This window comes from Sus scrofa, chromosome 11 (assembly GCF_000003025.6).
Source record: "Sus scrofa isolate TJ Tabasco breed Duroc chromosome 11, Sscrofa11.1, whole genome shotgun sequence".
Classification (NCBI taxonomy): domain Eukaryota; kingdom Metazoa; phylum Chordata; class Mammalia; order Artiodactyla; family Suidae; genus Sus; species Sus scrofa.
The window spans coordinates 18,387,270-18,402,464 of NC_010453.5; the positions used below are offsets into that span (position 1 = coordinate 18,387,270).

General features: G+C 40.5%; 1 protein-coding gene across 13 annotated transcripts in view; it reads left to right on the top strand.

Annotated features, from left to right (window-relative positions):
• CAB39L (calcium binding protein 39 like) overlaps window positions 1–13,129 on the top strand; it is a 102,730-nt gene extending 89,601 nt beyond the window's left edge. For all 13 annotated transcript variants that reach the window (XM_003130971.6, XM_005668407.3, XM_005668409.3 and 10 more), the window contains 2 exons: window positions 453–596; window positions 11,684–13,129. In XM_003130971.6, the coding sequence (XP_003131019.2) occupies window positions 453–596; window positions 11,684–11,863 (324 nt within the window). In that variant the 3' untranslated portion in view covers window positions 11,864–13,129. The remainder of the gene's footprint in view (window positions 1–452; window positions 597–11,683) is intronic.

Below are 15,195 nucleotides of genomic sequence, written 5' to 3' on the forward strand. Positions count from 1 at the left end.
GGTTCCTAGTCAGATTTATTTCTGATGCACCACGATGGGAACTCCAGAATTTATTCATCTCATAACTGAATGGTCAGATCCAGCATTGCTGTGGCTGTGGTGTAGGCCAGCAGCTACAGCTCTGATTCGACCCCTACCCTGGGAACCTCCATATGCCACAGGTGCGGCCCTAAAAAGACAAAAAAAAAAAAATCCCCCCAAAAAATAAATGCATTAAGCATTGACTTTAGCAAAACTTTAAGTAAAGTTTAAAAGTAACTACAGTTTCCATGCTTGTGCTTTAAGATGCACTTAAGGACTCTGAGGGTTTTTTTTTTTTTCCATGTCAGCATCCATAATTCATTTATATTTTGTGTTCCAATAAGAAGTGAGGTATATTTTGAATAAGATGACTCTCAGACAGACCCTACTTCGGTGGTGTTTCTTTTGGTTGTTGTTTTTGTTTTTTGTAGCTGCTTGGTGAACTGATCCTGGACCGGCACAACTTTGCCATCATGACAAAGTACATCAGCAAGCCGGAGAACCTCAAACTGATGATGAACCTCCTCCGGGATAAGAGTCCCAACATCCAGTTTGAAGCCTTTCATGTCTTTAAGGTAAAGTGCAAGCTGCAGAAATAATGTGGGCATTTGTTTTCCAGTTTCAAATGGCAAACTCCCTACTTGGTACCCTTCTTTATACTGGAGAGAAATTAAATAGGCAGTCTTTCTGTTTTGTGTGACTTAAATTTTAGAGTTATCTTAATGAATTCCCATTTATTTCTAAAAGATTTGCTGACCACTCCATATCTCTAAATATTTTCATTTTTTTCACTGAGAAAATAGGTGGATTCTGTTTCCCAAAAGTTACTGAAATAATCAGTGATTGAGTTGAAGCCCAAGCCTGGAGTGTCAGGATTTGAATGCTTTGCTTCTGCCTTAAATGAAACCTAAAGAAATACTGAATACTAGTCATTTTAATTACTTGCTTAGAACTATTTTAATGCATTTTTAAAGAAAACTATTTCATATAGCATTTGCTTTTTCTTTTAATGTTTTTTCTTCAGTATAAGAGTAATAAAATCACTTCTTGGAAACTTTAAACAATAGATTTGTTTAAAAGTTGGGTAGGTGTGGGAATTTCTGTCATGGCTCAGTGGTTAATGAACCCGACTAGGATCCATGAGGATGCAGGTTTGATCCCTGGCCTCACTCTGTGGGTTAAGGATCCGCGTTGCCATGAGCTGTGGTGTAGGTCACAGACACGGCTCATATCCCACTTTGCTATGGCTCTGGCGTAGGCCGGCAACTGTAGCTCCCATTGGACCCCTAGCCTGGGAACCTCCATGTGCTGTGGGTCGGCCCTAAAAAACAAAAAATAAAATAAAATAAAAAATAAAAGTTGGGTAGGTGGGAGAAACCTTATCTATAATCCCATACCTCTGACCTAACTAGGGTAAAGACTTTAGTAAATTTTATTTTCCTGTGCACATATTTGAAGGGTTTTTTCTGCAGCTATATTCACAGTATACACAAAATTGATACCCTAATTTTTCTCACTTAATGCTATACCATAAGTGAACACTAATTCGTTTTTGATATATATGTTGTTTTTAAAAAGAGCCAATACTTTTATTGGCATCATAGTTTTTCATTGGATATATTTAGTTTACTCAAATATTTCCATGTTGTTAATATTTAGGTTATTTCCAGTTTTTAGCTACAATGAGCATTTTATGTATCTAGCTATTTTTATCCCCATATTTAGGGTAATTTTCTTGGGATAGATATCTAGAGTAGAATTAAGAGAACAGAGAGTTGCAGGCCTTGTAAATTTTTTTGTCTTTATGATATATATTCAGTGATTGAATTTGTAAGTCTATAAATGGGAGACGCAACAGTTTATAAGATATGTAATTAATTGCTGCTTTGAGAGGTAAATATCTTTCAGCCATCAGATCTTTATTGTCCAAAAAGCCACTAGAGCAATTCAAATCTCAAATTAATTTATAAATTTATAAATTCCATTTAATTACATTCAAAATCCCAACAGGACTTTTCCTAGAACTTGACAAGCTCATTCTAAATTTGTATGATAGAACAATGGCCCGAGGTTTTTCTGTGACAATTTCCAAGGAAAACAAGGTAGGGAAATCTACCGTGTCATATTTTAAGACTTATTATTGGATTTATAGTAAATGGAGACACTATCGTTGGCACAGCGATAGATAAATGGAACAACAAAACAGAGTAAAAGACCCAGAAGTCAGTCTATGCAAATACGAAATCTGATATTTGGTAGTGGAAGGATTATAAATCAGTAAAGAAAAGGTTACTGTTAATAAATGGTTCTAGGATAATGAATTATTCATATAGAATATTCTACCCTCCACTGTATTCGGAAATAAATTCCAGGTAAAGATCTACACTTGAAAAGTAAACTTTTTTAATTTTTAGAAGAGAAAATAGGAGACTTTTATGATGTTGAGGAAGGAGGAATTTTTAAAAAGCATTTAAAAATCATAAAACATAATAGAAAATATTAATGTTTGACTACATTAAAACTTAAAACTTCTGTTCAAAAAGACATCATCAACAAAGTGAAAAAAAACAGGACAAAATGTGACACACATGACCGATAAATGATTTAGAAAAAGACAAAGAATTCAGGAGTTCCCGTCGTGGCTCAGTGGTTAACGAATCTGACTAGGAACCATGAGGTTGTAGGTTCGATCCCTGGCCTTGCTCAGTGAGTTAAGGATCCGGCGTTGCCGTGAGCTGTGGTGTAGCTTGCAGACGTGGCTCAGATCCCACGTTGCCATGGCTCTGGTGTAGGCTGTTGGCTGCAGCTCCAATTCAACCCCTAGCCTGGGAACCTCCATATGCCACGGGAGCGGCCCTAGAAAAGGCAAAAAGAAAAAAAAAGACAAAGCATTCAATAGAAAAATAGGCAAAGAATACAAGTTGGCAATTTATACATGAGGAAACCTGACTGGCCAAAAAGTGGGTGAAGATACTTGTCTTAGTAATCCTGGAAATGGCATCAAAATATCCGCGAGGCATTCCCTCTGTAGCCCAGTGAGGTGAGCATCTGACTGCAGTGGCTAGGGTCGCTGCGGAGGTGCCACTTTCATCCCTGGCCCGGCGCAGTGACTTAAAGGACTGGTGTTGCTGCAGCTGCATTGTAGGTCACAGCTGCAGCTTGGATCCAGTCCCTGGCCTAGGAACTTCCATATGCCATGGGTATAGACATTAAAAAAAAAAATCAGTGAGATATTGCTTTACATTTTTCGTATGGACAAAAGTGTTTAAGTCTGACAATATCAAATTTTGGTAAGGGTGGAGGACAACAGGAGTGCTGTAAATTGGTACAAGTACTTGGGAGAGCAATTCAGCAAAATAAAGGACTGAAAGCATCCATACTCTTCAGTCCTGAAATCTCATTTCTTGACAATTTCTTAGGGGAAACCTTTCTCACACACATAATGAATTGTGTACCAAAATGTTTATTGCAACATTGTTTAGAGTGTTGTAAAATGAAAAACAAACAAACAACAAATGGGTATCTGCAGGCGACTGGGGGGAAAATCGTGGTATGTTCGTACAATAGCATTAGTAATGGGTTAAAATGAAGACTTATGTGGATCAGTGTAAATAAATCTGAGAAACGTTGAGTGGGATAAGCAAATGTTAAAAGAATGTTGTTTACTTAAAGTTTAAAAACATGCAAAACAGGAGTTCCCATCCTGGCTCAGTGGTTAATGAACCCAACTAGTATCCATGAGGATTCGGGGTCGATCCCTGGTCACACTCAGTGGGTTAAGGATCTGGCGTTGCCGTGAGCTGTGGTGTAGGTTGCAGACACGGCTTGAATCCAGCATTGCTGTGGTATAGGCTGGCAGCTGTAGCTCCAATTTGACCCCTAGCCTGGAAACCTCCACATGCCACAGTTGAGGCCCTAAAAAGACAAAAAGACAAAAAAACAAAACAAAACAAAACAACACTATGTATGGCTTCATACATAGGCACTTACTTGAATAAGAGTGATAATTACCAAATTCAGAATAGCAATCACTCAGGAAGGGTACGGAAGAGATGGTATCATGAAGTGCCTAATAGCCTTCAATTATATCTGTAATACTTTATTTTATTAAAATTCTGAAGGCAAATATGGCAAAAATGATAGAGCTGGTTGTGGGAACTTGAAATCTGATATGTCATTGCCGTGTTCTTCTCTGTGTTAGAATTATTTCATAAAGAATAAACACAGGAAGGAGTTCCCTTCTTGGCGCAGTGGTTAATGAATCTGACTAGGAACCATGAGGTTGTGGGTTCAGTCCCTGGCCTCGCTCAGTGGGTTAAGGATCCGACGTTGCTGTGAGCTGTGGTGTAGATTGCAGATGCAGCTCGGATCCTGCGTTGCTGTGGCTCTGGCAAAGGCTGGTGGCTACACCTCTGATTCGACCCCTAGCCTGGGAACCTCCATGTGCCGCTGGAGCGGCCCTAGAAAAGGCAAAAAGACAGAAAAAAAAAAAAAAGAATAAACACAGGAAATACCCTGGTGTCTCAGTGGGTTAGGTATCCGTCAGTGCCACAGCTGCAGTGCGGGTTCCATCCCTGGCCGGGGAACTTCCTCATCCCACAGGCATGGGGAAAAAAAAAGAATAGTTACAAATTGGATAAAATCAAAATAGGCTCTTGTAGGACAGGAAAATGCCTGCACACTATAACATGATAGACCCCTCTCAAGACCCATCCTTTCCCGTGGAAAAAATTATAGACGTCTATATAATATGTCTTGTCATTCCAGTTCCCACAGAATTTTAATATTTCATCCTAGATGAGAACAAGCTTCATATAATTTTCTTCCAAAATGCTGTGTTATAGAAGTATTCAGTGGGTGGCAAAATAGAAACACCCCCTTCCATCTTCTGTATCATAATTGAATCATCTCATTATTGGACAGAGTAGGTTCATTTAAAAATAGTTAACCACTTGTTTACTTGTATGTGTATAAACTGGGCTTACCCTGCTCCCTAACTTCCACTAAAGTAAAAACTGAATTGTTAACTTGCCAAAAATAGTATTTTGTTATTTAGAAAAAGTAACAGTAAAAGTTATTTAGAAAAGTAGAGTTTTTCCACAGTTCTTTATTAAGCACCTTCTGTAAGGTACAGAAAATGTGGAACATGTTACAAAAAATGCCTTTGCCAGATTATGAGCGGCCAGTTTTCATTAGCTTGCTTGATAAGTTCAACGGCTTGAATTAGATGCCATTTCATTTTCTTTGCCACTGACGAATGGGATGATGTGATGGGAAAAGACTGGATAGAAGTCGAGAACCCCGGGTCTTCACTGTCACTCGGTTGCCACCAGTGACTTTGGGCAAATCCATCTGGATCTGTTTCCTCAATTTAAAAATATTAAATTTAGGGAGTTCCCATGGTGGCACATCAGAAATGAATTCAACTGGGAACCATGAGGTTGTGAGTTCAATCCCTGGCCTCGCTCAGTGGGTTAAGGATCTGGAGTTGCTGTGAGCTGTGGTGTAGGTTGCAGCTGTGGCTCTGATCCCATATTGCTGTGGCTGTGGTGTAGGCTGGTGGCTACAGCTCTGATTTGACCCCTAGCCTGGGAGCCTCCATATGCCGTGGGTGCGGCCGTTAAAAAATAAAATAAAATAAAAATTAAAAAAAATTAAATTAAAATTGGAAGTCTAAATCCAAAATACTGGGTTCAGGAGAATACTAGGTTTGTCTCTGTGATTCTGCCTCTTCCAGAGATATGCCCTGTGTGAATTTAGGAATCAGCTGTGAGCTGATCTCCCTCTCCCTTCCCCGCTAACCTCCTTCATAGCAAAGGATCATGTTGCCACTTGCCACCAAACCATGTAGAGAACGCGGGTGCTCAGTGCTGTTCCTCTCACCTTTCAAAACTGCTGGAACTTGAGCATGGCCAGTGCCAGAAAGGGTCCTGAGTGTACTACTGTGTCCCTCAGATCCTCACAGGTTGGCCCCAATAGATATTTCCATGAAAACAAGAAGCTCCATCCTCACGTACTCCCAAATCCAAAGCCAGCTTGACAGGTCACCTAAAAAAGTGCACAGAACAGAAACATCCTGGTCGAGGATACCATCCATGTGGTCTTAGTGAAAAGAATGCAGAATCACTGATTAATTTGGTGAAAGCCTAACTCCATGAACTACGCACTTCCTCAAGGACCCCTTTTTAGCAGGTCAGCTGTTCTAGTCACAAGGCACCTAATCTAAGTCTACTGATGAAGAAAGCAGTTGATACCAAGGGAATTTAGAAATCGGCTATGCGCTGATGTAATTATAATTTTTCAAAAAATTTTAACAATACCGTGAAAAAGTGTTTATGTCAGTGTAGTTTTATCAGCTAGTTTTAGGTAGTGTAGAATGCTCAACTTCGTCATGTCCTCATTTGAACTCATTTTTGCTTATTTAACTAAGAGGTGGAGAAGAAAAAGTGAAAAAATGTAATGAAGGCCTTGCTTTTTTCTGCTTTTTAAAATACTTTCTTTAAAAATTCATAAAACAGTCAACTCTTGGAGTTCCCGTCGTGGCGCAGTGGTTAACGAATCCGACTAGGAACCATGAGGTTGCAGGTTTGGTCCCTGGCCTTGCTCAGTGGGTTAACGATCCGGCGTTGCCCTGAGCTGTGGTGTAGGTCGCAGACGCGGCTCGGATCCTGCGTTGCTGTGGCTCTGGCGTAGGCCGGTGGCTACAGCTCCGATTCGACCCCTAGCCTGGGAACCTCCATATGCCGCGGGAGCGGCCCAAAGAAATAGCAAAAAGACAAAAAAAAAAACAAAAAACAAAAAACAAAAAACAAAAACAAAACAAAACAAAAAAACCCAGTCAACTCTAAGTTTGTGGATTCACAATGCATATTTGTGACTGAATTTAACAACCTCACAAATAAGTACAGAAATGTATTACTCATGGCTGATAATTACTGATATTACTGATAATCCTGGCGCTGAATATTTACAATATTATTACCTACTTTTAAAAATATTTTTGGAGTTCTCGTCATGGCTCAATGGTTAACGAACCCACTAACGAACTAGCATCCATGAGGATGTGGGTTTGATCCCTGGCCTTGCTCAGTGGGTTAAGGATCTGGCGTTGCCATGAGCTGTGGTGTAGGTCACAGACGCGGCTCAGATCCTGAGCTGCTGTGGCTCTGGTGTAGGCCGGCAGTTGTGTTCCGATTCCACCCCTAGCCTGGGAACCTGCATATGCCATAGGTGCAGCCCTAAGAAAGACAAAAGAAACAATAAATAAATAAATAAATAAAAATAAAAGCCATAAAAAATAAAAATAAGGAAAAATTTTAAACTTGAAACAAATTTAACATTTTTTAAGGTCTATTGTACATTTATGGATTCAGTGGAGTTAATCCAGTGATGCCTTGTCTGCAAATTGCACTACATTTTACACTTTTTTTGGATCAAAACAGAGACGCTTAGTTTATTCCATATATTTAATCTTTAAAAAAATTTTTTTAGGAGTTCCCGTCATGGCTCAGTGGTTAACGAATCCAACTAGGAACCATGAGGTTGAGGGTTCAATCCCTGGCCTTGCTCAGTGGGTTAAGAATCCAGCATTGCAGTGAGCTGTGGTGTAGGTTGCAGACGTGGCTCGGATCCTGTGTTGCTGTGGCTGTGGTGTAGGCTGGCGGCTACAGCTCCAATTCGACCCTAGCCTGGGAACCTCCATATGCTGTGGGAGCAGCTCAAGAAATGGCAAAAAAGACAAAAAATTTAAAAAAATAAAATGATTTTTTTAGAAAGACTGTTATGAGTTATTGCTGTAGTTTTCACAAATGCCAGTTTCTAGCTAAAACTTTTTAGCAGCTCACTGGTGAATAAACGGTAAACCAGAGGAGTCCCAGATTTGGCTCCAGTCTGTGATTCCCTAACATAGCAGGTGTTCTGTAAACATCAGACATTGTGTGTAACAGTGTAAATGAGCCTGGGGTACTTTTTAAAAATAGTAACAATTTTAGTTTATGGTAATAAAATTCATATACAATTCACCATTAACCATTTTAAAGTATGCAGTTCAGTGGCACTTGGTATTTACAGTGTTACACACCTATCGCCATCTAGTTCCAGAACATTTTCATCATGGCAAAAGGAACCTCTGCCCCCACTCAGCAACTGCTACACAATTTCCCTTACCCACAACCTCTGGCACCCACAAATCTGCTTTCAGTCTTTATGGATTCTCCTATTCTGGATATTTCATAGAAATAGAATGACACAATATGTGCCCTTTTGTGTCTAGTTTCTTCTTCTTTTTTCTTTTTTGGCCACACCTGCGGCCTGCAGAAATTCCTGGGCCAGGGATTGAACCCGTGCCAAAGCAGTGACCTGAGCTGCTGTGGTGACAATGATGGATCCTTAACCCACTGTGCCACAAGAGAACTTCATGTCTTGTTTCTTCTGTTAGCATCACGTTTTTAAGGTTACCCATGTTGTACCATGATCAGTAGTATTCATTCCTTTTTATGGCTGGATAATGTACCATGGTACGGATTTATCACAATTTGCCTATCCATTTGTCAGTTGATGGACTTTTGGCTCTTGTGAATAGTGCTGCTATGAGTTTCATGTACAAGTTTTTGTTTGAACAGATGTTTTCCATTCTTTTTGGTATACACCTAAAAACAGAATTGCTCAGTCTTATGGTAATTCAATGTGTAACTTACTGAGTTACTTCCATACTGTTTTCTGTAGAGGCTGCTCCATTTTACATTCCAACCAGCAATGTACAGGGTTCAATTTCTCCATTCCTCAGTCATTATTGTTAGGTTTTTTTTTTTTTTATTGCAGCTGGCCTGTCTCACTGTAGTTTTGATTTGTTTCCCTAATAACCTAATAATGTTGAACATTTTTTTCACATGCTTATTGGCCATTTGTATATCCTCTTTGGAGAAATGTCCATTCAAGCCCTTTGCCCCTTTTCAAAAAGGGTTATTTGGAGTTCCCTTGTGGTTATTAGGTTAAGGACCTGGCATTTTCACTGCTGTAGCTCAGATCACTGCTGCAGTGCAGGTTCGATCCCTGGCCCAGGAACTTCTGCACGCTGTGGGCATGGCCAAAAGAAAAGAAAAAGGGGTTGTTTGTCTTTTCCTTGTTGCTTTGTAAGAATTCTTTATATATTTCGGATACCAGACACTGGTTGCATATATAATTTGCAAGTATTTTCTTACATTCTGCATGTTGTCTTTTCACTCTCTTGATGGTGTCCTTTGATTAAGCAAAGGTTTTAAATTTTGATGAAGTTCAGTTCGTCTGTTTTTTTCTTTTGTTGCTTATGCTTTTGATGTTGTAACTAAGAAACCATTGCCAAATCCAATGTTATGAAGATGTAACCCTATATTTTCCTCTGAAAGTTTCATTAACTCTTATATTCAGGTCTTTGATAGATTTTGAGTTAATTTTTGTTTGCATTGTGAGGTAACGGTCCGACTTCATTTTTTGTATGTGGATATCCAGTTGTCTCATGTGAACGGTGTTTTTTTAATTATAAAAAAGTATTAGAGTTGGTCACATACTTTTTCTGCATCAGTTAAAATGATCATATAGTTTTCTTTCCATGTACTAGTAAGTTTCCTAGAGCTGCTGTAACAGAGCACCATAGATTAGGTGTCCTAAAACAGAAAGTCATTGTCCCAGCGTTCTGCTAACTAGAAGTCCAAGATTGTGGTGTCATAGGATTGGTTCCTTTTGGAGCTTTCAGGGAAAACCTATGCCTCTCTCGTAGCTGCTGGTGGTTGCCAGCAACCCTTGGCCTCCCTTGCCTTATAGATGCATAGCTTCAGTCACTGTCTCCATCATCACACAGCATTTTCCTCTGCATATCTCTGTGTGTTTTTGTGTCCAAATTCCCTCTTCCTCTAAGGATACTGGTAATTGGATTCAGTCCCAAGCTGACCCAATATGACCTCATCTTAATTTGATTACATTTGTATTCCAAATAAGGTCATATTCCTAGGTACCAAGGGTTAGGACTTAAACATTCATCTTTTGAGAGGTTGCAGCTCAGCCCAGTACATGTGGTGTATGACATTGATTGATCTTATTACAGTGTGCCATGTTTGTATTTCTGGAATAAATCCCATGTGGTCATGGCATGTAATCTTTTTAATATTATTTGGGACTTTGTTTGCTTGTATTTTGTTGAGGATTTTTGTGTCTTTATTCATAAAGGATACTGGTCTGTCGTTTTCTTGTAGTAGCTTTGTCTGGCCTTGGTCTCAGGGTAATGCTGACCTCATAGAATGAATTAGGAAGTGTTCCCTTCTCTTTTCTTTCTTGGAAGAATTTGAAATGCATTGGTGTTAATTTTTCTTTAAAAGTTTGTAGAATTTACCAGGGAAATCATGTGGTCCTGGGCTTTTGTTGAGAGTTTTGGGTTACCAGTTCAACCCTCTTATAGAAAATGTTTAAAAAAAAAGATTATAAGAGAATCATTGTCCATCAGTAAATTAGATAACCTAGATGAAATGGACAATCGCTACCAAACTGATTCAAAAGAAAGAGAAAATCTGATTCTTGGACTAACTCTCATGTCACCTACACCATGAGCCCTTCCTGTTCCAAACCCAGAAACTTAATGTTATCTCCACCTCCTTTGAACCTCCATAGCTTTCATTTCCCTCTCACAGGTCCTCAACATCCTTGTGTAGTTTCCCCTTCCTCATACTTGCTATGTTGGAGGAACCTTGAGGGTTCGACCTCGTAGCTCCCACTGTCCCCATGACCCCATGCAGTCACTGGCCATAGTATGCTGAGAGTAGAGCTGAGCACTTTTATTGAAGCTTCAGGATGGGGAGGCAGTGGGCACAGGGGCTGGTGGTGAAGCACTCAGCCCTTCTGAGGAGTGAGGGGCCCAGAACGGGAAACCAGAGAGCTGTATAGAGGTTAACACTTTTCTGGGTGTTCTGGCCATGTCATCATATATGTTGCATCTAACTAGGAAGTATGTCTGTTGCAGAATATTGAATCAGGAGGTATTATAGTTTTGAGTTATTGTATACTCTTATTATAGTTGGTATTGTCTTTTTAAACAGCTGAGTTTTTAGCCCAGGATCATGGGGCTTCAGCTATTCAACTAGACTAAGAATCTTTGTAGATCCTTTAAAAAACACAGAGAGCCATACCCCCACCCAGATCTGCTGTAGAATCTCTGGGAGACGGGGCCTAGGCACTTACAGAGTTTAAAGCTCCACGTACATAAGAAATAGTGACATTGGTGACCTCCAGGGAGAAGAGGTGAGAGGGGAAATTTTGCATTTGTCCCTTTTGAATTTTGAGTCAGATGAATATATTAACTATATTAAGTATATTATGTATACTTAATATTTATATTATATGTATTATACATTATAGGTTATCTAGTTCATTATATAAGTTTACATTAATTATATAATCATGTCTTTGGTTATAATGGTATTTTAAATATATGATTACAATATAATTTAAATATATTTAATATATTTCTGTATTAGAGAAAATGGATATGAATGGGGAATTACTGATTTTCTCAGGACGGGAGTATACTCTGGGCTCTCTGTGTTTTACTAACACAGTAACAGATGAAACCCAGGTGGGATCTGTATTTTCGCTGGTGTGTGTTCCTCGGCCTAGGTCTTTGTTTCTCGTGTTTCAGGTGTTTGTGGCCAGTCCTCACAAAACGCAGCCTATTGTGGAGATTCTACTCAAAAACCAACCCAAACTCATTGAGTTTCTGAGCACCTTCCAAAAAGAAAGGACGGACGATGAGCAGTTTACCGATGAGAAGAACTACTTGATTAAACAGATTCGCGACTTGAAGAAAACAACCCCTTGAAGCCCCTTGAACCTGGTTTCCCGTCACAGTGACTGTCTCATTTGTTCACTTTGTACAAAAAGCATCGTTTCAAACAGTAGTCATTCAGGGGAAGGCTTTGGAGGGGCCTGTTTTCTCCTTCAATGCATCGTTCAGGGTAGATGGACATAAACATTTGAATGAAAAAAAATGAACTTAGACTAAAACATTCATCTTAATCAAGCCTATGATTATTTAATGTGAAATCAGAGCATTGTATTAGACATGGATAAAAGAAATCTTAACCCTTTTTTAAAAAAAGAAATTTTTAACCCTTTCTTGATGAAAGGCAGCAAAGGTGTGGACTTACACACTTGAGCCTTCAGTCACCATGAGCCACCAGGTAGTAGAAGCCTCCAGGATGGGTGTCACTGAGTCCTCCAAGGGGATTCCCTTGGCAGAGGAGATCCGGGCACAGGGACCAGAGGCGCAGAACTGTTTGCCCATCCGCACGTAGACAAACACGTCTTAAGGCACTGAGAAAATAAGGTCCATGTTTGGAGTATTACACACTCCGTTCCCTGCCCGTATTTTTCAGCCGTCATCATTCATTCCTAGCTTCGAAGGGGTCGATGCCCACCTCCCAGCTCAGCCCTCCTTCCTGCCCCACATTCCAGCCCAAAGGATCTTCTCAGCATCCAGACTCATGCACACCCCCACTCCAACCAGGTTAGCCCAGGCACAGAGGACCCACTGGGTATGACCTGTTCCCTTGAGAACTTGGAGCAGATGGTTAAGAACCGCAGCTCTGGTTATAGCCGCTTCTACTTCACACAGACTTCTGTGGGATTCGTAAATGTTTGGAATATTTCATTCATACTTCTGGGGGAAAAGTTTTGTGGTGAAAAGTGTATTTTAGAGTAGGACTCATTGCCTTGAAATACCTAGTGTGTGCAAAACCACAGGTCCAGGGGCTGCACAGGTCTTTAGATCACTTTTATAAGTAAGGGAACACTGTCACTGGAAGCACAAATTAAATGCATGCAAAAAATCCTCAAATGATTTAAAAATTTTTTCAGTTTATTTTTTAATAAGCTGTTGCTCTAATGTCACATCAAATTCTTCAGTGAAAGGTAGAAAACCTATAAAAAATGTTGGTCTCAAATACTCTCTTGTCTACTAGGATGATGAAGGAATCAATTTGTGTTTTTTAATAAAGGCCATGGTTTGTTTTCAGACATCAAGTGTGTAAAACGGAATTTTAAAGCTGTATTTACAAAACATTAAAGGTACAATTGTTAATCTGTATTTTTTTCATAATTCTGTTTCCAAATCCTGAGTTATTGCCTTCCGTAGAAACCTTCGCTTTTTACAGTATCGGGTGCTATGTTCTTCAACCAGGTGTATCTCCACCCAGGAAGGGAAGCTCCTCGCCAGGATCCGTGCCCTTGTAGATTTAGCATCTGAAGAATCCCCTGGTGCGCTTTCACCCTTCGTGGCTGTGTTCTTCCGTGCCCAGCGTGGAATCCAGAGGCAGATGCTGTGGGCCTGCGGGACAGGCTCTGGCCAGTGCCAGCCCATCTGATGACCTTCATTCTTCAGTCACTGAGGTCAGATTATTTTTATAACATTCCCTGACAGTCCAGAGCCTCTTAGAATTTTACTTTTCTGGTTTTGCTTATTTGTTTAAAAGAGATGAGTATAAATATATTTTTTAAAAAAGAGGAGAAGAGGGTGCAATAATGACCAATGGAAATTGATTTCATTGCTTAAATTTAGTTCCACACATCATGGAACATATGTGTTCAGTGTTCAGTCAGCAAAGCCTTGTTAGAAGTCTTTTTTGATAAAACATTTTATTTCCTCTGAGCTTGAGTTAGCTCTTTCGTAACAATCCTTTGTCCTAGTTTAGTACCTGACAAACAAAACGAATCTAAGAGGCAATACATGAAGTAGCTGGGGTTTTGTTGTGATACACTTTGCAAATTACTACCATGAAAGAGGGAGCAGGAAGCTCAGAGTTAAGATATGTTCGCATAAACGTTGCTGTAAATATCGTGAGAGTCGAGTTTTGTAAAGGTCATATTTAATAAGCTATTTCAAAAGCACACATTTAAATAAAGACTGCCTAACTGAAAAGTTGCCACATACTCCTTGCTCAGGTTCATTCCTCTGCATGCCCCGCCTCTGTGTTCTTGTCACCACTCCGAACAGGGAAAGCCCTAGACAGAGGGCACCCCAGGTGCCCAAAGGCTCCCCTGCCCTCTGCTGTTCCATCCTCCAGGGGAGGTTCACTGCCGTTGACCAAGGGCCACCTGCCAGGCAGTGGCTATCACATCATGCTCTCGATGCTGAGCCATAGCCAGCATTCCCATTTTATATTTGAGGAGATGGAGGCTCAAGACAGTTTATCCCAGACGATGGGGACTAGACCTGAGGTACGAAGCCACGGTGGCCAGAGGCCCAACTCCTCCTCTTATTCCTTCTTATCCTCTGGGCTGTGAACGAGGGGAGGCCCTGGGTCAGGAATCACGTTGTGCCCTCCCCACTGCTGCCTGGAGGCTCTCGGGGTGCAGGTCTTAGAATGAAGCCAGGAGGGAGTGAAATAATGTTCTCGGATGGAGGCTCTGGCTAAAGTCAGGTGCCTGCCCGAATGTCGCGATTATTACCCGGGAGAAAAGGCCCAGAGGCACGCGGCCTTGAGCAACCGTCCTGACAGCCAGCCCCTGTGGGTTCCTGTCCTTGGAGGGCTCTGGGGAGCAGTATTTGCCAGGAAGGGGCAGCAGGATTTCCAAAGCCTCTGTTGACAGCCATGCTGGTTGGTCTGGGTCCCAGGCAGCCACTCTGAGCCATCTGGAAACTACATAGGACCTAAAAAGGGTTATAATAAGTGACAGAAAATGAAATGCAAAAATCACTGTGATGTTTTCTAACATGAAAAGACAGTTTTGTTTCAAAATAGATTCACCATCTCTCGAGTCCATTAGAGGAAATTACAATTTATATCTTTTATTTAAGATTTTAGATCTTTTAAAAGAGAAGGATGTTCTATCCAAAAGAATATCGTATGTATGGCATGAACAATCACCACCTTTTCACCTGTGTTCTTTCAGGAAGGCTTTGGCCAGTTTGATGAGGGCCTGTCGTTTGCTTAAGGCTGGAAACATAAAGGGACCTGGGAAAGCTAGACTTCGTCTTCCTAAGAAGACTGAAAAGACAGAAGATAGCTATGAGCAGGGGTGTGATTTTGGTTTTGATGTACAGAAAGTGTTGTTAAGTGACTACCTTAATTACAGCAAAGTACAACAGAATGATCAGGCTGGCTGGCGCGAAGCCTCTTCAGACACCCCATCGAATCCGTCTCCACTTTACCG